The sequence below is a fragment of the Mesoplodon densirostris genome, chromosome 4 (genome assembly GCF_025265405.1).
Source record: "Mesoplodon densirostris isolate mMesDen1 chromosome 4, mMesDen1 primary haplotype, whole genome shotgun sequence".
Lineage (NCBI taxonomy): Eukaryota > Metazoa > Chordata > Mammalia > Artiodactyla > Ziphiidae > Mesoplodon > Mesoplodon densirostris.
Genome location: NC_082664.1, coordinates 148546360 through 148569858, shown reverse-complemented (window position 1 = coordinate 148569858; position 23499 = coordinate 148546360). Strand labels below are relative to the sequence as shown.

The 23499-nt window shown below is 51.1% G+C and overlaps 1 protein-coding gene across 5 annotated transcripts in view; it reads left to right on the top strand.

Moving 5' to 3' along the window:
• The first annotated feature begins 2967 nt into the window (after positions 1-2967).
• The window catches only part of AP3B2 (adaptor related protein complex 3 subunit beta 2), a 31782-nt gene continuing 11250 nt past the window's right edge, over positions 2968-23499 (top strand). For 2 of the 5 annotated variants that reach the window (XM_060095342.1, XM_060095341.1), the window contains exons 1-14: positions 2968-3080; positions 11771-11846; positions 11984-12058; positions 12355-12450; positions 17877-18037; positions 18304-18370; positions 18471-18653; positions 18762-19045; positions 19303-19357; positions 19680-19751; positions 21173-21235; positions 21586-21718; positions 21996-22105; positions 22726-22902. In XM_060095342.1, the coding sequence (XP_059951325.1) occupies positions 2968-3080; positions 11771-11846; positions 11984-12058; positions 12355-12450; positions 17877-18037; positions 18304-18370; positions 18471-18653; positions 18762-19045; positions 19303-19357; positions 19680-19751; positions 21173-21235; positions 21586-21718; positions 21996-22105; positions 22726-22902 (1665 nt within the window). Of the gene's footprint in view, positions 3081-11770; positions 11847-11983; positions 12059-12354; positions 12451-12592; positions 12641-17876; positions 18038-18291; positions 18371-18470; positions 18654-18761; positions 19046-19302; positions 19358-19679; positions 19752-21172; positions 21236-21585; positions 21719-21995; positions 22106-22725; positions 22903-23499 lie in introns of those variants that run through there. The other 3 variants (XM_060095343.1, XM_060095344.1, XM_060095345.1) reach the window with 3 other exon arrangements.

Below are 23499 nucleotides of genomic sequence, written 5' to 3'. Positions count from 1 at the left end.
TTTTAAAAAAATATTTATTTTATTTTATTTATTTTATTTTTATTTATTTTTTGGCTGCGTCAGGTCTTAGTTGCAGCATGTGGGATCTTTCATTGTGGCAAGGGCTCTTCATTGTGGCACACATTGTGGCACACGGGCTTCTCTCTAGTTGTGGCATGTGGGCTCCAGAGCATGTGGACTCTGTAGTTGAGGCGTGTGAGCTCAGTAGTTGTGGCGCGTGAGCTTAGCTGCCCCATGGCATGTGGGATCTTAGTTCCCCAACCAGGGATCGAACCCGTGTCCCCTGCATTGGAAGGCAGATTCTTTACCACTGGACCACCAGGGAAGTCCCCCAGGTTTCTGTTTCTTCAGGACTTCTGCTCATCTCAGGTTCACATGCCCCTGGTGTTGCCTCCAGGGAATGGCAAGATGGGAGATGACTGGGAAAGGGGGTCCTAAAGGAGGAGGAGGGGAGGGGAATGGTGAGGCTGGAATTTGAGATGAGAAGAAAACGTTGCATAAGGAGGAGGTCTCAACTGCTGGAAATTGAAGGGTGGCTCATGGCAGAATTTACCCATGATATCCAGGCCTCTGAAGTTCCTCAGCACAGGGAGGCATGTGTGGGGTAGCGAAGACATTCACCTCAGGCTTAGCCCCAAGCCAAGTCTCCTGAGCCCTGGGTGGCCCATCTGACCCAATGATCAGTGGCTTCTCCTCATCCCAGCCTGCAAACACCCGGTGGTCTGGTCCATTTCTCCTCCCAGGCCCTGACTGGGGCAGTCAGCACCATTAAGTTCTTCCTGTCTGAGGCTTTCCTGGGTCAACACTTAGAGGCCGTGGAGCATCTGAGCCAGGAGACCTCTTCCTGGTCAGGTTGATGTCACCCACTGGATGCTGGTGCGGGGCCCACGTGGGCGTGTACTGCAGCCACAGAGAGAGCATCCACTTTGAGGGTGAGTATCTCATCTGGAATACAGACCTTAGTCTTCGAACAGACGCTGCCCATCAAGCCCAGCTCCACCAGTGGGTGGGCCTCACAGGGATGAAGACTGCAGGTCCCGAGCTCATGGTGTGAGTCTCTGAAGACAGGCACTTGGGCACCCAGGGTATGGGGCTCAGGGCTGTGGGATCCTGGGAGATAGGGGTGCAGGCTGGATCTTGGGGCTGGAGTCACAGGACCTGACCTGGCTCTGATCTGCACTTGTCTGTTGATCCTTGCATGCAAGAATCCTTGTGGCCACGGGCCGCTCATGTTTCTCGGCTCCTGCGAAGGCATTTGTGTCCAAACAACGGCAGCGACTGCTGCTGTGCTCCGGCTCGCTTTGGAGGGTGCTGCGTAGACAGGGCGGCTGGAGCACCGCATATGCAAAGCCATGGACGCTGACCCACCTCCCTATCACCCCACGGGCAGCAACTGCGTGCACTCTGCACTGCACTGCTCGGCCTAGAGCCCAACCTGGACCCCCTACAAATAGCCCGGAGTCCCATTAGTTCAGTGCGCACAGCCCAGCTACCCACGCAGGACCCCACGTCACCTCCAGAGCCAGTTAACAAATGCAGCTAACCAATGCGTTCCTGGAAAATTCAGGCCCTCCCTCCCCACCCAGGCCACGTTCTTCAAACTCAAGATCCACTTTCCTCTGGCAGACCCAAAGCCCCCAGAAGCAAACTAGGCCTGCTAACTCATCAAGGTTCTACTCCTCTGAAACCCTTTTGGGCCCACTCCAGGAAGATCCCAGCTCACAGATACTGGGCACATCTATTTACTTCAGCCTACTTCAGCCAGGTGCTGCCGTGGTCCTGGTCAGTCCCTATTCCCATTTTCCAATGGAACCCACCTACGGAGACAAATTCTACATTTCCGGCCCCGCCCATTTCCACCCAGGCCTACCAATTCTGGTTCTGGAGACACCTGTATCCTAGTCTATAGATCAAGACTCAGCCCTATGGACTCTTCCACACTCCATATCCAGGGCTTCTCTCTGAAGTCCAGCCAAAAGACCCCAGCTATTCAACCTGATGCCCCAAAGTCAACTAGAACCCACCCCTTCCCCCAACCCAGTCACCACTTTCCCTCTGGATCCAGGTCTTTCCTTGGGGTACCTTGGGCCTTGGGGGAGGAGCTGAAGGCCTCACATGATCCAAGAGTCTTGGCAGTCACACAAGACCCTAACCCACCCTCTTCCCTTCCCCTTCTTTCCTAGGTTTCGGTGGATGTGGACTTGACCATGGACTAGCCATGACCTCAGGCACTCCTGGGTGGGCATGAGGGCTTCAGAAATGGTTATTAAACTATTTTCCAAAGCTGAATTCGGGGTTCGCATTCCCCTCTATTCGGTCCCCATCTCTCTACATCTGCATCTACATCTACAGCAGCATGCTGTAGGCTCCTTGGCGCTCTTGGACCAACCTTCCTTAAATTCCAACATCTCCAGGAAACCCTTGTGCACAGCTTTCTCTTACCCCTCCCCCACCCCCGCCCTTTCCTTCCACAGCGTGAGTGAGCATCCGCGCTAGTATCTGGGATGAGTGGAGCCCCTAGAGGCCGTTCCACCGACACCCGGTGGTCGGTGGTAGGTAAAGACGTTCTGCATCCCCAGAAGGCTGTCCAATAATCAGTCCAGCAACCTCCACCCACCCCCAGACCTGGAGCTGCATCAGTCCCTTTAAAGGGCAGGAACCTTCTTTACTGGGGGGTGGAGGGATTTCCGAGGGATTGGGGCGGGGCCAGATCCTCCTCCCCTCCTGCTCTCTCCGCGGACACGCGCTCCGCTCCGCAGGCGCCGGTACCTTTAAGAATCTTCACGCGAGCATCCCTGATTGATAAATCCGCGCGCTGCCTCAGCCACTGCAGGTTGCGGCCTCTGCGGAGCCCAGGCCGCGCAGCCGACCTCGCCTGTCCGGCCTGCGTTCCCTTCCTCGGTCCCTGCCGCATCCCGAAGGCGCCGCGACCTCCCCAGCGAAGCCCGCGACCTCCCCTGCCGCCCCATGTCGGCCGCCCCCGCCTACAGCGAAGACAAGGGCAGCTCTGCTGGCCCCGGGGAGCCCGAGTACGGCCACGACCCGGCGAGCGGCGGCATTTTCTCCTCCGACTACAAGCGGTGAGGGAGCCAGCCGAGAGGGTGGCTGTGCCCGGGCCGGCCTGGAAACATGCGCTCCGGTACCATGGACAGCGCCCAGGCCAGTCGGCAGCACCCAGGCCGGGCCTCGGCGGCGCGCACCGGAAGCCTGCCCAGCCCCCTCCCGCCGCGGTCACGGGCCCTCGCGACGCCCGTCCCCCACGCCAGCATCCCGCCGTGAGGGGCCGGCCTGGGACCTGGGAAGGGGGTCGGAGGCTGGTGGGGGATGGGCCAGCCGTCTCTCTTTCTGGAGGACCAATCCTCCCGCCCCAGGTGTTTCTCCTGTTAGTAGGTTTGGATTACACGTTCTCCGCCTTTTTTCGCGTGTGGCGAATTGACTCCAAAATAACGTGGGGGAGGGGTCAGAACCGGCGAGCTTGAGCCTGGGGCCTGTCCAGGAAGGCCCGTCCTGGAATAGACCCAGAACCTCCCAGGCCTGGCCCCTCCTACAAATCCATTTTCCCTCATTCTGGTCCCCATGTTCTCATCCCCATCTCCCATCTGACGCTCACACTCCTGCTCCCCACGTTGCCCCTATAGTTCAGCCCTACCTTAACTTCCCACTCTTCCCTTCCGCCTTTGGCTCATTCGTTCGTTTATTCGTAAATTTTGAAACAAGGCTTTTTAAGGGCCTACTGTATCGAGTCTCTGTGAATGCAGCCATAAACATGAGACAGTCCTTGTCCTCAAGTTGCTCTAGAGGGGGGCACAGGGAAGAAGCTGTCAGTGACAGTTCAGTGTAGCGGGGGCTGTCAGAGCGGTGAGAGGAGCTGGTCCCTGTGCCCGGAGAGACGGGACAGGGGAGAGCCAGGGATGTTTCAGGCAGAGGAAAGAGCTTTTAGCAAGGTGTGGGCGTGAAGGAGAGCCAGATCACAGGTTTTGTAGGTGCTAATACGGTGAGGGCAGAATCTCTGTGCAAGCCACCGGAATGACCAGAAATGAAGGTGGGGAGATGCCAAGGTCGGGGGTGGGGGCGGGCACTGAAGGGTTCTAAGCAGGCAATAGCAGATTTGCATTTTAGAAGGATCCCAGGCTGGATTGTGGAGAAGAGATTGGAGGGGTGCTGGATTCAGCAGGAGACAAGTGAAGGGGGTTGAAGTTGGGGGGGAGGACATGATGGTGGCCTAGACTATGGGCGAGGCACAGGACTTGAGGGCTATTTTAGGTGGTAGAAGCCACAGACCTGATGATTAACTGGGGGGAAAGGTAAGAGGAAGGGGCTGGGAGAAGATAAGGATAATCTCAGGTTACTAGTTCTTGTAACTGGATAGATGGTGGTGCCATACAGGGTAATTGGAAATAAATATATTACAAGCAAATTTGTGGAAAATAATGGCTTTTGACATGCTGAGATTATAAACTCTGAGGTATAATACATTCAAGTCTAGTAGATAGCTGGATGTTAGGATTTGGAGTCCAGGAGATTATTATATATATCCGTCAAAGCCACAAAAGGATGCCAAGAGAACCTAGGGAGCATGTAATATAAAATGAGTTCAGACAGGGCACAGGTAGGAACGCTGAAGACATGGAATTAAGAGTGACCAGAGAGCAGGAGGAAAGTGTTTCAAAGTAACTGAGAAAAAGTAAGCCAAGGGAAGGAGGAAAAATAAAATGTAGTTTCAAGAAGGAAGCAATCAGCAGTGTCAATCCTCACTGAGGTCAACTCAAACAAGGAAAGCAATCATGACCATTGGTTGACAAAGAGCAGGTCAACCCCTTCCTGCTTTACTCCCCACCTTCTGCCCTGGGAGAATAGTTCTGGCAAAGTCAGAAGAGGAGGGGCTAGATTATTTTTCCCCAACATTCTATGATGAACAATTTTAAACATACAGAAAAGTTGAGTGAATAATACAGTGAATGTATGCCCTCCCCCTAGATTCAACCATTGATGACATTCTGCCATATTTGCCTTATCTAACCATCTGTCTGTATTTTTGGCTGAGCCATATAATTTGTAGACATCATGGCGCCTCAGCCCTAAATTCTAATCAGCATGGGAAGCCAGATTAAAGTGAATAGAGGAGTGAAGAGGAGGTAAATAAATAAAACACAGTGGATGGGAATTTTGCTTTCAAGAAGTGTGACTGTAAGGGGGAGAGAGGGAAAGAGTTGCCAGAGGAGAACATCAGTTCAAGAAGGTTTGTTTATTTTATTTTTGTTGTTATTTTTGTTTGTTTATTATTAGGATGGGAGAGCCCAGAGCAAGTTTAACTGCTGATGGGAAGGAGCCAGCCGTGTGGGAGAGGCTGAAAGGAATTGAAGGAGAGGGGAGGGGAGGCTTACAGAGCTGGGTGGGAGGATGGGCCTGGCCTCAAGGAGGACCAGCTCTGCCCAGAGGGAGGAGGACAGGAGAGGAGAGAGTAGATGCAGATGCTTGGGAGCTGCGGGGGATTTGATCTAAAGCCTTTATTTTCTGTGAGAAGCCGGTAGTGAAGCTGCAAAGGCAAGGCTGTGGGTGGGAATTTGAGGAGCATCAAGGGGGTTTGAAATACAGCAAATAAACTAACCACTCCTGGCAGGGCAGGGGCCGAGGGGACAAGAGGGCCAAGGATGTGAGTAAGAAGCAGATTGGAGGGGTGGACCTGGGGGGGCCTAGGCCAAGTATGGAGGAAGTAGAGATAAGAGAGTGCTGATAGGAAGGAAAAAATCAAGGAAATGGCCCTGGAAAGACAGGTGAGGATCAAGATGGTTAGGGTCAGAGTGAGAAGGGTGTACAAGATTTCGGAGGAAGAGCTGTTCTGAGGAGGCAGAGGTCCAGTTGTGGCATGAGAGTGGAGGAGAGGGATGCCCCACCTCTGTCTGGATCAGCTCTCCTGCCCCCTAGTCCCCTGCCTGGAGATTGGGGGTTGGTCCTGTCCCCAGTCCCTGCCCTCCTCCCCCTCGTGAGTCCTTGTCTCTGAGCAGTGAAGAGGAAACCAGAGCCTCCCTCCCCACCAGTATCCAGTTTCTGAGTTTCAGGGCGGGCCGTCTGGTGACAGTGACAGGCATCCCCAGCTCCCTGGTCAGCTCAGTCCCATTTCGGAGCAGGACCTGGTGCCCAATGCAGCGATTCCTGCAGCTCCCAGGGGCCGTGGTGAGGCCAGGGGGCAGAGGGGCTTGTGGAGCTGATCAGGAGGCTGCCAGCCCTGTGCTGGCCCCTGAAGGTGGGCCCCCACCCTGGTACCAGGCCCTGCAGCCGGAGGAGCTCCGGTGGCTTCAGGCGCCAGAGGAAGACACGACCCCAGAAGCGTCCCTGGAAGGACCTTGCCTAGACCCTGGCCAAGGCCACAGCCAGAGGCAGCCACTACGGTACAGAGGGGCTCCCAGACACCCTCACCCAGACAGCCAGGAAGGCAAGGGGTGGGAAGCTGCCACTCTCAGCCAGGACCCATTTAAGTCCCACCTCCTCCGCAGGAGGACTGGGCCGGCATTTAGGGTCTAGGTGGGAAGGGGGGGCGTCAGGGGTACTGTATGGGGGACTGAGAGTTTGAGTTGGGGGAGATAAGCCTAACTCCCTGGAAGCTCTGAGGGGAAGAGGATAGTAAAATATTTGAGGGTGGAGTAAAATATTTGAGGGTGGAGTAAAATATTTGACCTTTTCCTCCCCCCAGGTCCTAGCTAGAGTGGGTTCTGGGTGAGGTTTGGAGACAGGATAAAGCGTTTGGCCACCCTCTCCTGTCTAGTGGGTTGGAACTTGGGTTGTGAGGGGAGGGAGGAAAGTGGATATCAGGCGAGATGAGTATGTCTGGCCTCAAATGCCATGTTTTACCCACCAGCTGGCTCCAGTGCCCCTTGCCCCAGAGAGTCCCTCAGGCCAGGCCAGGGGTCAGGTCACAGTGAGAGCAGTATAAGGGGATCGGACTACAGGAGATTAAAGTTTCATGGCCTTAGAGTGTTGCTGTGTATCTCTCCCTTCTTCTCCCTCTTGGGAACATAAGCTGGTGGGGGTGAAGATGAGGGACCCGGGGTGGTTACACCCTAGGAGGGAGCTGCTGTCTGTCAGGGGGCAGCTGACAATCCTTCCTGTGCTATGTCCGCTATGTCCCCCAAGTCCCTCCGCTCCCTCGATTCCCCTCACCTAGGGCCCTAGAGCCTTCAGGAGACTGGAGGGTGTGTGCTAGGCTGGGTGGGTGGGAGAACTGTGGGTGCCACAGCACACGCTCTGGGTGTGTGCATTGGACACAGGCCTGTGGCATCTGTCGGGGTGGTGAGGACACCCGGGTGCGAGGAAGCCTGCTTTAGAGAACTCCCAGAGTTAAAGGGGCTGGGCAAACTCTGACAGGTCCCAGTGAAGTCACCCCAGGCTGGCCAGTGAGGATGCCCACCTGACCCCTCAGAAGGAGATCAGAGGATCTGTGAGGCTGGAGTATTTGATCTTAAAAGCCTGTATATATCATCAAGAATCTCAAATGGGAGCCCACAGGCCATTTTGGCCAACGAGACTGGAGTAACTCAGTCTTGTCAAAAAGGTGTATGTGTATGTGGTGTGTGTGGTGTGTGTGTGTCTGTGGAGGGACGCGTGTGGGGTATGTGCACGTCTGGATCAGGGGGTGGGGGGAGCCGTGATGGATATGTGTCTGTGGGCGTCTGTAGGGATTTGTAGGTGAGGTGTGTTCGTCCATAGGTGTGTGGATTTATGTGTTGAGAGTGTGTTTTTGTGGGAAGTGTCTGTATGTGTGGTATATGTGTCTGTGACTGTGTGTATTTCTGTGGGGATTGTGGGTGTGTGTCTGCAGGGGTTTTTGTGGGTGTGTGTGGGTTTATGTATAGATTGTATGTGTCTGGGGGTTGTAGGTGTGTTTTGGGGGGTCTGGGTATGTGTATGGGGTACAGGTATGTCTGCGGGGAGATGTGGGAGGGTATCGCTGGTACCAGTGTTTGGTGGGGATGTTTGGGTGTGTAGGTGTCTGTGAGGGTGAGTTGGCTGTGCGGGGGTATGTATGGGGGTGCAGTGGTGTGCGTATATTGGGGAAGGTGGCACCCAGCTCTGTTATTGTTTCCACACCCTCAGTGCTGCCCAGGCCCAGGTGAATGGTCTGTGTCTCTGTCTACAGCCATGTGTCCTGAGTTCAACACACCTAGAAATTGACCACCTGGTTTGTGTTTAGGAGGGTGACAAGGTGGTTGTCTTCTGACCCTGGCTTGGCCATAGGGAGTAGAAAATGTCCTCTGGTGTGGGGGGACATCTTCCTGAATGGAGGAGTTTTGGTTTTTTTTTAATTGAAGTATAGTTGATTTACAATGTTGTATTAGTTTCTGATGTACAGCAAAGTGATTCAGTTATATATATATATATATATATATATATATATATATATATATATATATATAATTTTCATATTCTTTTCCATTATGGTTTGTGACAGGATATAGTAGGACCTTGTTGTCTATCTATTTTATATATAATAGTTTATATCTGCTAATCCCATATGCCTAATTTATCCCTCCTCCACACCCTTTCCCCTTTGGTAACCATAAATTTGTTTTCTATGTCTGTGAGTCTGTTTCTGATTTGTAAATAAGTTCATTTGTGTCATATTATAGATTCCACATATAAGTGATATCATATGGTATTTGTCTTTCTCTGTCTGACTTACTTCACTTAGTATTATAATCTGTAGGTTCATCCATGTTGCTGCAAATGGCATTATTTCGTTCTTTTTTATGGCTGAGTAGTATTCCTGAATGGAGGAGTTTTAGGTCAACTTGAGTGGGGCTGGACATCTTCTCCTGCCCTCATCTGACAGCTATCAAGTCCTCTGTGTTCTGTTAAGCACTCACACATTTCTGCAAAATGCAGCCCTATGACTAGGTGCATGTTATGTCAGGTTCTTTTCTTCCTCTTAGCATTTATCACTTACTCATTTCTCAGCATCAGTCACACTTGCCTCTTTATGACTATTATCATGCTCTTCCCCCTCCTAATATTGCTACCTCCAATTTCTGATTTTTCTATTGCTTTTAAATGTTTCACTTCTGTGACTAACTTTGCGCACACTGCATTTTTTTTTTTTTTTTTTTTTGCGGTTCGCGGGCCTCTCACTGTTGTAGCCTCTCCCATTGCGGAGCACAGGCTCCGGACACGCAGGCTCGGCGGCCATGGCTCACAGGCCCAGCCGCTCCACGGCATGTGGGATCTTCCCAGACCGGGGCACGAACCTGTGTCCTCTGCATCGGCAGGTGGACTCTCAACTACTGCGCCACCAGGGAAGCCCACGCACACTGCTTTTTAATTCCTACCATTGGTGATACCTCTCCCGGCTGGGTTCTCATGCCTGGGTCAAAGCTACGGATTATCTGAGTATCATCTGGGAGATTAGAGAATGTACAGTTCTCCATACACAACTGCTCATCACATTTTGGAATTGCCTGGGCAATATATGAGTGCATCAGTGGTCCCACTGCTCTGTCAGCTGTGTGCAGACACATTTTTCCATGGGGTTATTCACACTTCTCTGTTCACTTCTTTGACCACCAGCCCCTGGACCTCTGAGTATGGTTGGGCAGGTTGTTCACTGCTCAAGGGCACATGGCCAAGGAATACTAGACAATGCTCCACTCACTGAATGGGGAGCAGCAGCACAGGGCTGTGTCTACCTGGCGGGGCAAGCGGATGGCAGAAGGGCTTGCAGCAGCCCTGACAGTGAATACTGAATATAGACCCTAAATTTATATCAGTACTTTATCCATTTTGAATATTAAACTTTTATTCACCATATCCCAGATATTTTCCTTTCTGTTGCTATTATGGGCTGAATTGTGTCCCCCTCAAATTCATATGTTGAAGTCCTAACTCCCAATACCTCAGAATGTGACTGTGTTTGTAGATAGGGCCTTTAAAGATATAATTAAGTTAGAATGAGGTCATTAGGGTGGGCCCTAATCGAATATAATTCACCTGTTATAAGAAGAGGAAATGTGGACACAGAGACCCACAGAGGGAAGACCGTGTAAAGATATAGGAAGACAGCCATCTACAAGCCAAGAAAAGAGGCCTCAGAAGAAACCAACCTGCTGACACCTTTCTCTCAGACTTCTAGCCTCCAGAATTGCGAGCAAATAAGTTTAGGTTGTTAAGCCACCCAGTCTGTGTTACTGTTAAGGCAGCCCTAGCAAACAAATACAGTTGCCTTGGTTTTTTTTTTTTCTTAAATTTAGTTTACATACAAAAGTTAAAAAAAAATAAACCTAGTAATAATAATAAAAAATTATTATTACTGAAAATTTTATGACCTTGAAAATTAAAATTTCCCCCCTTCCATATATTGAAATAATTTAACTATTAAACAAATGTGGAATTAATTTTGGTGTGAAATATATGTACAAGTTAAATTCTTTGCTACATAGCAGTTGTCCCAACAGCATTTATTTCAGGGGAGGAAAATTTCTTTCTCCCACTGGTGAGTTATTTGTTCCTAATGTATCAACTTAGATTCATTTGTGAAATTTCCCCCCTATGACTCTTGACTTTCTACTTTTAACCTGGTACCATAGGGCTTTAATCATTGTCATGTTGTTTTGTGTTTTGAATTCTGGTAGGGGGAGTTGTCTGTCATTGTTCCATTGTTCTCTTGTTCTCCCCCCAAAATTCTCTGGCGTTCTTACCAATTGATTTTTGTTTCTGGATGAATTCTGCAGTCACTTCAGGAGGTTTGACAAAAGGCCTCCATTGAACTTTCAATGGCCATTGTATGAAATTTGTATATTGGCTTGGAGACTACCTTTATTCCCCTCCATCATGTGCAAGGGGTTATTTATTTAAATCATCATTTACCTCTCCCATTAGGGTTTTATAACTTTCTTGAATGACTGTTGAATGTGACAGGTCTGGCCTTTGTGGTAAGACCACCTGAACAGACTCTGGAGACTCTGGGACCCATCCAGTCCTTGGAATCAGCTCAGTCTGTGGGGTCAGGGCCTGGGACCACACTCAGGGCGGGACAAGGGCATCTTGCTCTTGTTTTGACACCCACCTCCTTTCCACTTGCTCCAGGTCCTTCTCATCTATCCAACTGGCCATTTCCTGGGAAGGGTCCCTACCTTTCCCACCCCAAATCCATCCTGTCACCTCCTGGCTGTGTTAGTTTCCCAGGGCTGCTGTAACCACAAACTGGGTAACTTAATAGAAATTTATTATCTCACAGTTCTGGAAGCTAGAAGTCCAAAACCAAGGTGTCAACAGGGCCTTGCTCCATCTGAAACCTGTAGGGGAATCCTTCCTTGCCCCTTTCTAGCTTCTGATAGTTTGGCAATTGTTGATGTTCACTGACTTGTAGATGGATCACTCCAACCTCTGTCTTCACAAGGCGTTCTCCCTGCATCTCTCTCTTCACAAGGCCATCTTCTTAAAGAACACCAGACGTATTGAATTAGGGACCAACCCTATTCCAGTATTACCCCATCCTAATTACAGCTGAAACAATTCTATTTCCAAATTAGGTCACATTCTGGGTACTTGGGGTTAGGACTTCAACATATCTTTTATGAGGGGAACACAACTCAGCCCATAGCACTGGCTGGCCCACATGCTCCTCCCGCCCCTAAGTCCCCTGATGTGTATTTTACCACCTTCCCTTCTGGTCGAGTCCTGCTTTCCCTGCCCAGGTCCCTTCTTTCTGCCTGGAGCCTACTGATTGATAGCCCCACCCCCACTGCTGTGCCCTCAGCTGACCTCTTGTTTCTGCCACCAGGCATGATGACCTGAAGGAGATGCTGGACACCAACAAGGATTCCCTCAAGCTGGAGGCCATGAAGAGGATTGTGGCGGTGAGGGGGGAGGGAGGGGCCTCCCTTGGGCGAGGGGACTGGGGATCAAAGAGCAGCTCTCCTTGGGTCCTTGTGGACCTTCTCCTAATGAGAGCTGGCATCCTTCTTCTCCCCCTACCTTGACCCCCACCACCCAGATGATCGCCCGGGGAAAGAATGCCTCAGACCTGTTTCCTGCCGTGGTGAAGAACGTGGCCTGTAAGAACATAGAGGTGAGTACTACCCGGTGAGGGGTCTCTCATGACCACCTCCACCAGGAATAAACTGGAGCTGGTTGGGGGTGAGGAAGGGAACAATCCAGTCCTTGGGTGGTGGGCAATCTGCTCAGAATGTTCCTGGTCCAGGAAAAGACACCATCTAGATGTCCCTGAACTAGATGTGGATCAGAGCAAAGGAGTCAGGGTACACCCAGGATGCTTTCCCCATGGACCACAGCCAGCTGGGGTGATGACATCTCACGGGGTGGGGGCACCAGTCCCTGCTGAGAAGCCCACTCCCCCCCCCCCAGGTGAAGAAGCTTGTCTACGTGTACCTGGTGCGCTACGCTGAGGAGCAGCAAGACCTAGCCCTGCTGTCTATCTCCACCTTCCAACGTGGCCTAAAGGTCAGAGGTCTCCGTTTGCCTCCCTGGGGTCTGGGCCTTGTGGGTGCTGTATTGGAGGAGTAAACCCAGGGAGAGGTCTGAGCATGGGGGGACAGGCTCTGGAGTCCTTTTCCTAACCTGCCTAAAGTTGGGAGAGTCAGAGGAGGCTGTGATGATGGCTGCCTCAAATGTGAACCACTTGAGCCCCTGACATTGGCCCTCACCCCCATTGATATAAAGGGATTGAGGCCCACAGCCAGGCAGAAGTCTGCCTTCTTAGGACAGGGTTGTGTGCGGGGAGCTGCTGACCTGGATTCCTCACCTCTGGGTGTCGGAGCCTTGGCACTGGCAGGTTCACCTGGTCTGGGTATCTGTCTGTGGAGAACAATGGCTTTGGAACCTTTTCACCTGGAACTGGGTAAGGAGGACAAAAGGGTTTATTGAAAACAAATGAGCTCCATGGAGAGGAAAACCACAAAGTTGACCAAGCAGGAGAGCAGCCTCAGATGTGGAGACTGGGTTCCACGGTCAGCACAGAGAACATAAAGATAAGACCATTCCATTTTCAATAAGTACAATACAGCCAGTGATTCCTTGAGAGTTGGAACAAATTGATTATTCTGTTTAGCACCAGAAGAAGTAGTTGACTTGTCTCAGATGCCCCAGTGTATGTAAAATATCCACCTTTAAAGACCTGGATCACATGTGTTGTGGTGAAATGTTCTTTGAGGCAGGCAGAAATTGAAATCACCCAAGGGAAGGGACAGTGGGAAGATTCAAGTCCCTTAGAATTCAGTGGAGGGACTTCCCTGGTGGCGCAGTGGTTAAGAATCCACCTGACAGTGGACAGTGACAGGGGACACAGGTTCGATCCCTAGTCCAGGAGGATCCCACACGCCGTGGAGCAACTAAGCCTGTGCACCACAACTACTGAGCCCACGTGCCACAACTACTGAAGCTGGCATGCCTAGAGCCCATGCTCCACAACAAGAGAAGCCACCGCAATGAGAAGCCCGCGCACCACAAGGAAGAGTAGCCCCCGCTCGCTGCAACTAGAGAAAGTCCGCGTGCAGCAGTGAAGACCCAACGCAGCCATTAATTAATTAATTAAAAAAATAATGCAGTGGAGGCTGAATCTCCCCACACTATTTAAACTGAATATTCTCACTTTTGATTTTGTATATTAAATGCAGGCATGATAGTCTCCACTGGGTGGTTTTCTGGTTAGGATAAGATTTCTTCTGGGTAAAGAAGGCAGCATCACTGCTGTTCTATTGTCTCCAATCAGACTCTTCAGCTCTGATTACAGCCATTAACTCCTCTAGTCTTTCCACATGTTTAGTTCAAATTCTTGTGAGAGGGACTCTGAAAAGTCCAGCTCATCTTTTCATGTTCAGCTGATGCTGTAGGCTGTTCAGCAGACTGAGAGTTGACTGCCAAAACCCGGAGCACGCGTGCCCCTGGTTCAATCTGCTCTGGCCAGCAGGAGGGGATGACAGAGTCTGCTTCTCTGAGGTGGGGCAGAAAGCATGGGCACTTGCATATACCATTCTTTCATTCAGCAAACACTTGGGTACTTCTATGCCAAACACTGTGCTAGGTTATTTTTAAAAGTCAAAACCAGGACTTCCCTGGTGGCCCAGTGGTTAAGACTTCACCACGCTCCCAGTGTAGGGGGCACAGGTTCGATCCCTGGTTGGGGAAGATCCCACATGCCACGTGGCATGGCCAAAAAGAAGTCAAAACCATACAATCTATCTCTCAGAGTGGCTTGACTCGGGGTTAAATCATTTTATAAGAAACATTCTGGAAATTTTGCACAGATTTTTACATTGACCTGAGTTTCTACAGTCTGCCCCTTTTCCCTTTTTGGAAAACCAGAGCTCATTTAGTCCACCTCAATGCAATGATTTCTCTAGAACAGTGGTCAGCAAACTTTTCTGTATACTGCCAGGTGATAGTAGTCTAGGCTGTGCAAGCCATCCAGTCTCAACCATGCAACTGCTCGATTTTGCCCTTGTAGTATGAAAACAGCCATAAATGAGTGGGCATGGCTGGGTTTGTGTACATTTTTATTTATAAAGAGGGCAGAAGACAGATTTGGCCTGGGGACTGTAGTGTGCCAACATTTGCTCTAGAACATCTCTGACAGGTCATCTCCAGTGATACAGACCTCACTCCTTCATAAGGCAACTTGCTGCGTCTTAAAACAACTACAACTTTTTTTTTGTTTTTATTGAAGTATAGTTGATTTACAATGTTATATTAGTTTCAGGTGTACAACATATTCAATATTTTTGTGGATTATACTCCATTTAAAGTTATTATAAAATATTAGCTATATTCCCTGGGCTGTACAATATATCCTTTTAGCTTATTTAGTTTATACTTAGTAGTTTGTACCTCTTAATCCCCTACCCCCTCTTGATTCTCTCCACCACCCCCCGCCGGTAATGACTAGTTTGTTCTCTGTATCTATGAGCTGTTTCTGTTCTGTCGTACTCATTCGTTTGTTTTATGTTTTAGATTCCACATGTAAATGAAAGCATACGCAGGATAAATACCCAGGAGTGGCATTGCTGGATCATATGAAAGTTATATTTAAAAAGTTTTGAGGAACCCGCATACGGTTCTCCGTAGTGGCTGTACCCATGTACATTCCCACCAGCAGTGCATGAGGGCTCCCTTTTCTCCACACCCTCTCCAGCATTTATTTGTTGTCTTTTTGATGATAGGCATTCTGACAGGTGTGGAGTGATTACAGCTTTTTTTAAACCATTATATTGTGTTGAAACCTCCATCGCCATAGTTTTTTTTTTTTTTTTTTTTTGCGGTACGTGGGCCTCTCACTGTTGTGGCCACTCCCGTTGCGGAGCACAGGCTCCGGACGCACAGGCTCAGCGGCCATGGCTCACGGGCCCAGCCGCTCCGCGGCATGTGGGATCTTCCCGGACCGGGGCATGAACCTGTGTCCCCTGCATCGGCAGGCGGACTCTCAACCACTGCGCCACCAGGGAAGCCCCATCGCCATAATTTTTAAAAATTTATTTCAGGCTCACAGAAGGCATAAGGAATAATATAATGAATATATACCCAGCATAAGAAATGAAAGATTTATCAAACAGCCGAAGTCCCCTATGTATCTTCTCCTGCTTATTATTCATATACATGTATTTATTCTTTTATTACTTATTTATGCATTCCTAAATAATGTATAATATTGTTTTGTAAGCAGTATCTTATATGTGTTCCTCTAAAACTCACTTTCTTTGTGTTTTTACTACTGTTAGCGGGGGCTTTCCTGCACATTAGAACCAGCCTTTTCTGTCAGCCCAGGCTGAGGCTGTGTTTGCTTTGCAGCCCACTAATGTTGGCTCAATTCAGACAAACCTCCAGTTGGCAAGCAGATAATCTAGGTCTCCATATATCCTGTCTTTATGCAATTGGTTCCTTGAATCTCCTATGAAACCCTACTATATTTCATTTTATAAGTTTAGCACAGGATCCAAGCCAGGGTGATTCTGAATCTTAATTTTGTCCTCCTGATTTTGTGTCTTCCTCCAAGATGCTGATAAGCTATTCAGACCAGGGCAACAGACTATGAGTCCCATATATCGTGCTTCCAGGATGACACTCATCTGTTAGTAAATCTTCCCCAAGTACCGCATTTTACCAAATTGTGGACCACCTAACTGCAATCAGCTGGTATTTTCCCATCTTGTTAGGAAGGATTTTAACAGCAAGAAAATTTCTTAACACCTTTCTTGTGCAAAGGGCTGTGGTTATCCAGAGATAAAATAGACATGAATTCTGCTCTTAAAATGCTTACGTATTGGGCCTCCCTGGTGGCGCAAGTGGTTGAGAGTCCGCCTGCCGATGCAGGGGATACGGGTTCGTGCCCCGGTCTGGGAGGATCCCATATGCCGCGGAGCGGCTGGGCCCGTGAGCCATGGCCGCTGAGCCTGCGCGTCCGGAGCCTGCGCGTCCGGAGCCTGTGCTCCGCGACGGGGGAGGCCACAACAGTGAGAGGCCCGCATACCGCAAAAAAAAAAAAAGAAAAAAAAAATGCTTACGTATTAAATGAAACAAAAGGCCTACATCAAAAATGGCAATCCAGGAAATACCATGAGAGACTCTCACAAATGCTTTGCTGAAATCAAGATACATACTGTTAAATAGCTACCAGCCTAGTTACCCTAGCAAAAAGGAAAAGGGATTTTGGGGGATAACTTCCTGTGAATCCATAATCATTTCCAAATAAAATGTTAAATAAAAAAGGAAAATAGGTTTTAGCAGTGGATGTGATATGATTTGACTCACAGACTCCTGCTTTTAACATAAGTGCTTTGAAACCATCTGTTTAAAAATTAATTCCAGAATTTTAACAGGGGTTACCATAATTTTCACTTGTAATTTTGTGGCTGTTTCTCCATTTTAGAAAATCAGGGTAGCATCTACCCTTTAGTGTCCCAGCACCTCTCCCACTGTCCACAGTCCTCCAAGATTAACGGTAATTTACAGCTACTGCTGCTCTTGTAATCTCCTGATCACAATACACTGTGTCTAAGGCTCTTCTCAGGTGTCCATAGGATGCAATAAGAGCAAAGAGGAGGGGCTTACACACCTATTCTCTCTTTTTTAAAGCAATTAACAATGGTGTAATACCATTTTTGTTTCTTATTTATTTTTGGCTGCATTGGGTCTTCGTTGCTGTGTGTGGGCTTTCTCTAGTTGTGGCGAGCAGGGGCTACTCCTCGTTGTGGTGTGTGGGCTTCTCACTGCGGTGGCTTCTCTTGTTGCGGAGCACGGGCTCTAGGCGCGTGGGCTTCAGTAGTTGTGGCTCACGGGCTCTAGAGCGCAGGCTCAGTAATTGTGGTGCACGGGCTTAGTTGCTCCACGGCATGTGGGAGATCTTCCCGGACCAAGGCTCGAACCCGTGTCCCCTTCATTGGCAGGCGGATTCTTAACCACAGCGCCACCAGGGAAGCCCCACACCTATTCTCTTTTAAACACTGTGGAGGAAGAGGAAGAAGAGCAGGTTTGAGAGGTTGCTGGGAGAGAGGACTGTAAGGATGAACTCTCGGAAAGGGAGACCAGGTTGCATTTGCTGGCAGTCCCCTCCAGCATAAACACAAAGACACCCTCCCCTTCCACACACTCCCCTAAATAACAAGAGCTTTAGGTGTTCTGAAAGTTTGCCACTGTTCCTGAGAGTGAAGCAGCCAATGCCACGTATGTTCAGGTGTCAGATTTCTGCAGCAGGGCCAAGAGTCCGCGCCTTCAGGCAGCTCCCCACCAGGTACCCAGCACTAGCACATCATCCAAGCTCAAGAGAGGAGGCAGGGAAGCAAGAGCTGGTGGTGACTAGGGACAGTTCCACAGGTGTGGCCTCTGCCCTCAGGCCACCTGCTGCTCTCTCATGGCTCTGCCTCCACCTCTGCTCTTAGGACCCCAACCAGCTGATTCGTGCCAGCGCCCTCCGCGTCCTGTCTAGCATCCGTGTGCCCATCATCGTGCCCATCATGATGCTAGCCATTAAGGAAGCTGCCTCGGACATGTCACCCTATGTGCGGAAGACAGCTGCCCACGCCATCCCCAAGCTCTACAGGTATACCCCAAGCCCCCGCCCACCCCTGGCCTCTCCCAAGTCTTGCAGGCTGCTTTTGGTTTTGCTTCTGGTTTTTTAGTTTTGTTTTTCTCTTCAGATGGTTTAAGGCAGTTTGGGGAACTGACAGAGATGGAGAACACTGAAGGCAGTGGCTCACACCTCTTTATGAATAGGGTTGGGGTGAGGGAGGTGAGCACAGCTCGGGCGGATGTTGGGAAGGCTGGAGACGGGGGAGGGGCAATCCCTTTCAACAGTTTCTCTCTCAGTCTGGATTCTGACCAGAAGGACCAGCTGATAGAGGTCATTGAGAAGCTTCTGGCAGACAAGACCACGGTGCGTATGTGGACACACAGGGACGGGTGGTGAAAAGGAGCCAGGCAGAGGCCCCTCTGTCCTTCCTGTTCATGTGCTCTTGCCTCTGTCGGTTCCCCAGCTGGTGGCGGGCAGCGTGGTGATGGCCTTCGAGGAGGTGTGCCCAGAGCGCATCGACCTGATCCACAAGAACTACCGGAAACTCTGTAACCTGCTCATCGACGTGGAGGAGTGGGGCCAGGTGGTCATCATCAGCATGCTCACCCGCTACGCCCGCACGCAGTTCCTGAGCCCTACCCAGAACGTGAGTGGCCCAGACCCCCCAGGCGGGACCCCAACCCTCGCCCTAGCAGAGTGGGTAGGCGGGTCTCCGGGAGGAGGTGCCCACTGTCCCGCCTCTCTCCCGCTCCAGGAGTCTCTGCTGGAGGAGAACCCCGAGAAAGCCTTCTACGGCTCCGAGGAGGACGAGGCCAAGGGCCCGGGGTCGGAGGCGGCGGCCTCCACGGCGATGTCGGCCCGAAAGCCCTACGTCATGGACCCCGACCACCGGCTGCTGCTGCGCAACACAAAGCCGCTGCTGCAGAGCCGCAGCGCCGCCGTGGTCATGGCGGTGGCGCAGCTCTACTTCCACCTGGCGCCTAAGGCGGAGGTGGGCGTCATCGCCAAGGCCCTCGTGCGCCTGCTGCGCAGCCACAGGTGCGCGCCCGCCGCGCCCGCCCCGCCCACGCCCGGGGGCCGGCTCGCCCCGCTCCTCCCCCCACCCCCGACCCAGAGCGCCTGACGCCCTCCGCCCCAGCCCACCTGCTCCCCGCCCAGACCCCAGTCCTGCCCGCCTCCCGCTGGTGCCCTCCCCACACCGGTCGTCTCCTCCCTCCTATTCTGCCCACCTCCCTTCTCCCGACCTGCTGCCCCAGCCGAGGGGCCCAGGTACCTCTGACCCCTCCTCTCCACAGCGAGGTGCAGTACGTGGTGCTCCAGAACGTGGCCACCATGTCCATCAAGCGCCGGGTGAGCAAGTGACCAAGGCCGGCCCTCGCAGTCTGAGGAGTGGCTCCTGTGGGTTTAGGGGTTCTGGGGAAAGGCAGGATGGGGGGAATTCCCTGGCTGTGCGGAGTGTGGGAAGGAGAGACCCCAAATGCAGGTGGAGAAGCAGGCCCTGGATCCCGAGGGCCGCTGAGGGAGGAAAGCCTGATGAAGAAAGACCGGCTTAGATCTGAGGAGGAGGGAAGAATCGAGGACTAGAGGACAGTGAGGGGCAGGAAGGATGCTGGGTCCTGGGTCAGGAGAGGAGGAGGGGTGGAGCTCCTTGGGGCTGCCTCTCTTGTGCCAGGGTATGTTTGAGCCGTACCTGAAGAGCTTCTACATCAGGTCCACCGACCCCACCCAGATCAAGATCCTGAAGGTGAGTGATGGACAGACGTGCCTGTGGACTTTCTGTCCCCCACCCCCATGACCCACTTGAATATCCACAGTAGCCACCTTGGTGCCTGCCTGTTTCAGGGGCTGAGCCCACCGTTGCTCCAGCCAGAAGTGTTTGCTCAGGAAGCCAGGCTAATGAGAGTGGGGGGACAGGGTGAACGGAGCTGCCCTTTGCCCAGTACCTGTTATACACCTGCCACTTTTCACATATGAAGTAATTCGATTTTCATAATCACCTCAGGAAGTGTACGTTATCTCTATTTTATAAAAATATAGACTTAGGGAGGTGAGGTAACTACCGAAGGTCAGGTCTGCTGACTCCCAATTCATACTTTCCCCTGGGACTTCCTTGGCGGTCCAGTGGTTAAGACGCCGCGCTTTCAATGCAGGGGGCTAGGGTTCAATCTCTGGTCGGGGGACTAAGATCCCACATGCTGCGTGGTGCAGGCAAAAAAAAAAAAAGAATTCATACTTTCCCCGCTGCAGTCTCTGTCTTCTACCCCCAGTGTAATTACCCTCACACACCTACGCCCTCAGGCTGTCGTGCAGACATAGCCCCACAGAACAGGCGGCAGGAGCCCACACCCACGGTCCGTCCCTGATCTGCCTCCTTATCGAGTAACTTCCTTCAGCAACAGTTAATCCTCCTAACCCTTCTGAGCACCTATTGTGTATCTCACGGCTAGATCTAGGGGGATCTCGGGGTACAACAGAACAAACCAATCAGGCACCCTGCCCTTGTGGAGCTTACAGTCTCGCTGGGGTGAGGAGGAGACATTGGGCAGCTAATCACACAGCACAGGTAAAAATCCATTTGTGAAATAGGATGTAAAAGGAAAGTGCAGAGAGCTGTACGAGCATAAATAGGTGGACCTGATCTAGTCTGGTGTCAGGGAAGTTTTCCTTCAGGAGGGGAGGCTTGAGCTGAGGACTGAGACATGAACATGAATTCTCTAGGTAAATGCAGGGACAAGAATGGGAAGAGGTGCTCCACACAGAGGAAAGAGCATATGCAAAGGCCAACAGGAGGGTTGTGACTAAAGGCCTGTGTGACTGGGCATAGAGGATAAGGGGGAGAATGGTGGGAGATCAAGGACTTACAGACCATGGAAAGGATTTTGGTCTTTATCCTAAAAGCAACTGGAGGCTTTAACTTTTCCTTGAAGGTAGAGAGGTGACATGATCATACTGCAAGCATACTCTGTCAGGGAGTTCATTTAAGAAGCAAACTGGTCCTCCTGCATTTTGGATAAGTTTCATGATCTGTCAGTTCTCTCATCAATCTAAGGATGATGCAGGGCTGTCCTGCCTGAGGAATGTTTTCTTGTTGGTGATGTGTGTGTTTGGAGTGAAGGTTTATGAAAGCACAGAAAGCCACCCTGCCCATTTTCTGACTCTCTGCAGCTGGAAGTGTTGACTAACCTCGCCAATGAGACCAACATCCCTACTGTCCTACGGGAATTCCAGGTACGGACCAGGGGCCGGCTTATAGTCAGGCCCACGAGAGTTGTCCTGCAGCTCCTTGTGCTTCGTGAGAATCGGCCTGGTGGGGCAAACCTTCTCTTAAAAGCCCAAAGTGGAGAAACTGTTATTTTACATCCCCTCTCAATGCATTCTACTGGCTTTGGGTTAGGGAATCACTGGGTGACGGGTGAGGCTGTCATTCCTTTTCCCAGAGTTTAGTCTCTGACATGATGAGTCATTGAATGAGGGGTAACAGCTTTCTGGAAGGTCACCCTCAAGCCTGCAGAGTCACTGCCAAGTCAAGTCTGAGGGATCACTGCCTTCCGGGGGTCACTCTGTTGTGGTGTCCACAGACCTACATTCGCAGCATGGACAAGGACTTTGTGGCAGCCACGATCCAGGCCATTGGGCGCTGTGCAACTAACATAGGCCGAGTCCGTGACACCTGCCTCAACGGCCTGGTGCAGCTGCTGTCCAACCGTGATGGTCAGTGTTTGTCTGCATGTCCAACTTTGATGACTAGTGGGTGCTGCCTGCATGTCTGACTCTGATGGCCAGTGGGTATCCACCTGTCTGTTCAGGAACAATGTGTGTTCATCTGTCTGTCTGCCTCAATTAGTATCCAAGTGCTCCCACGTCTCTGAGGGCCACTGGAGAAGTACAGGGGGTTGAGGAACACAGCCAAGGGGCTGGGGGCATTGCAGGTGTGCCTGTTCATGTGTGTAGTCATCTGACTGTCCCGGGCTCATTTCCTGTCCTACAGAGCTTGTGGTCGCAGAGTCAGTGGTCGTCATTAAGAAGCTGCTGCAGATGCAGCCAGCACAGCACGGAGAGATCATCAAACACTTGGCAAAGCTCACAGACAACATCCAGGTCAGGGAGTGACCCCGTTTCCTTTCCCAACCCAATGTCCTCCCCATGATTTAAGACGCTATAATTAAACACTAGCCTTAATAAAAAATCAACTTCCAAACCTTCCCTACTGGCTCGAAAGGTCTTCAGGTGGGAGGAGGGGAAAGATGAGACCATGTGACCCTGGTTCGCATTCCCTTTGGGGATCCCTTGCTGAGCTGAATCAGCCTGTACCACCACTCAGGTTTTCTCTAAAGTTCTGGCCGAGGGTGGCCAATTGACTAGTCCAAGTTGAAACGTTCAAGCAAAGGCATTCCTGAAGATTCAGGGAGAATAACAAGGCAGTAAAGCATTGAGGGTACAATGGATCCAGAAAATCAGTCTTTTATACTAAACTGTGACTGAATTTGGGGCTTGAAGTCTCTGTCCATGCTAATGAAACCCTAGGGAAGAGGGGAGATGCTGCCCAGGAAATGCCCAGCCTTTAATCTCTCTCCCATCACCTCCCACTCCCATTTCCAGAGAAGCCCACGATACAACAGGCCAGCACAGATGGGAGGAGTGCTGATTCCTTGGCAAACCAGGTGCCCACCCACATTCCCACGTTTACCCCAGACCTGACTCCTCTCCCACACCCACAGGTGCCCATGGCCCGAGCCAGCATCCTGTGGCTCATTGGCGAGTACTGTGAGCACGTCCCCAGGATTGCACCCGACGTCCTGAGAAAAATGGCCAAGTCCTTCACGGCCGAGGAGGACATCGTCAAGCTGCAGGTCATCAATCTGGCAGCCAAGCTCTACCTGACCAACTCTAAGCAGGTACAGATTGGGAGATGCCTCCTAAAACACTCTGGGCCCCAGAAACAGCCCAGGCAGTATTCTGTGGGCCCTAACCAGGTAGGCATGAACTTTAGCACCTCTTTCTTTCTTTTGTCACTTTTTTTTCTTTTTCATATTTTATTTTATTTCTATTAATTTTGATTGCAGTATAGTTGATTTACAATGTTGTGTTAGTTTCTTCTGTACAGCAAAGTGATTCAGTTATACATATATCAGCACCTCTTTCTGAAGAGGGAGTTCAGGACAGGTGTCTGGTCTGCCCAGGTGACCAGTGTTCCCCCAGTGTCCACAGCTACTCCAGGGCCCCCAAGGGCCTAGTAGGGATGGTGACCACTGTTGAAGAGGCTCTTCTATGGGGCTGTGACTTCCAGTCTGGCAGTGGGTGTGTCCCTACCTGCTGCCTTTGGAACACTGGGGCCAGGGGGAGGGCCCAGCAGTGATAGGCACTGATGGGAGAATATGTGTCCCAGGAGATGTGGTCTCTGCTTCCTCCCAAAGCTTGGTGATGCTTCTCCAGTCTATGCCGGGGACGAGAGGGCAAGTCTCTGCTCAGGCTTGGGTGGTATTGGCAGCCGT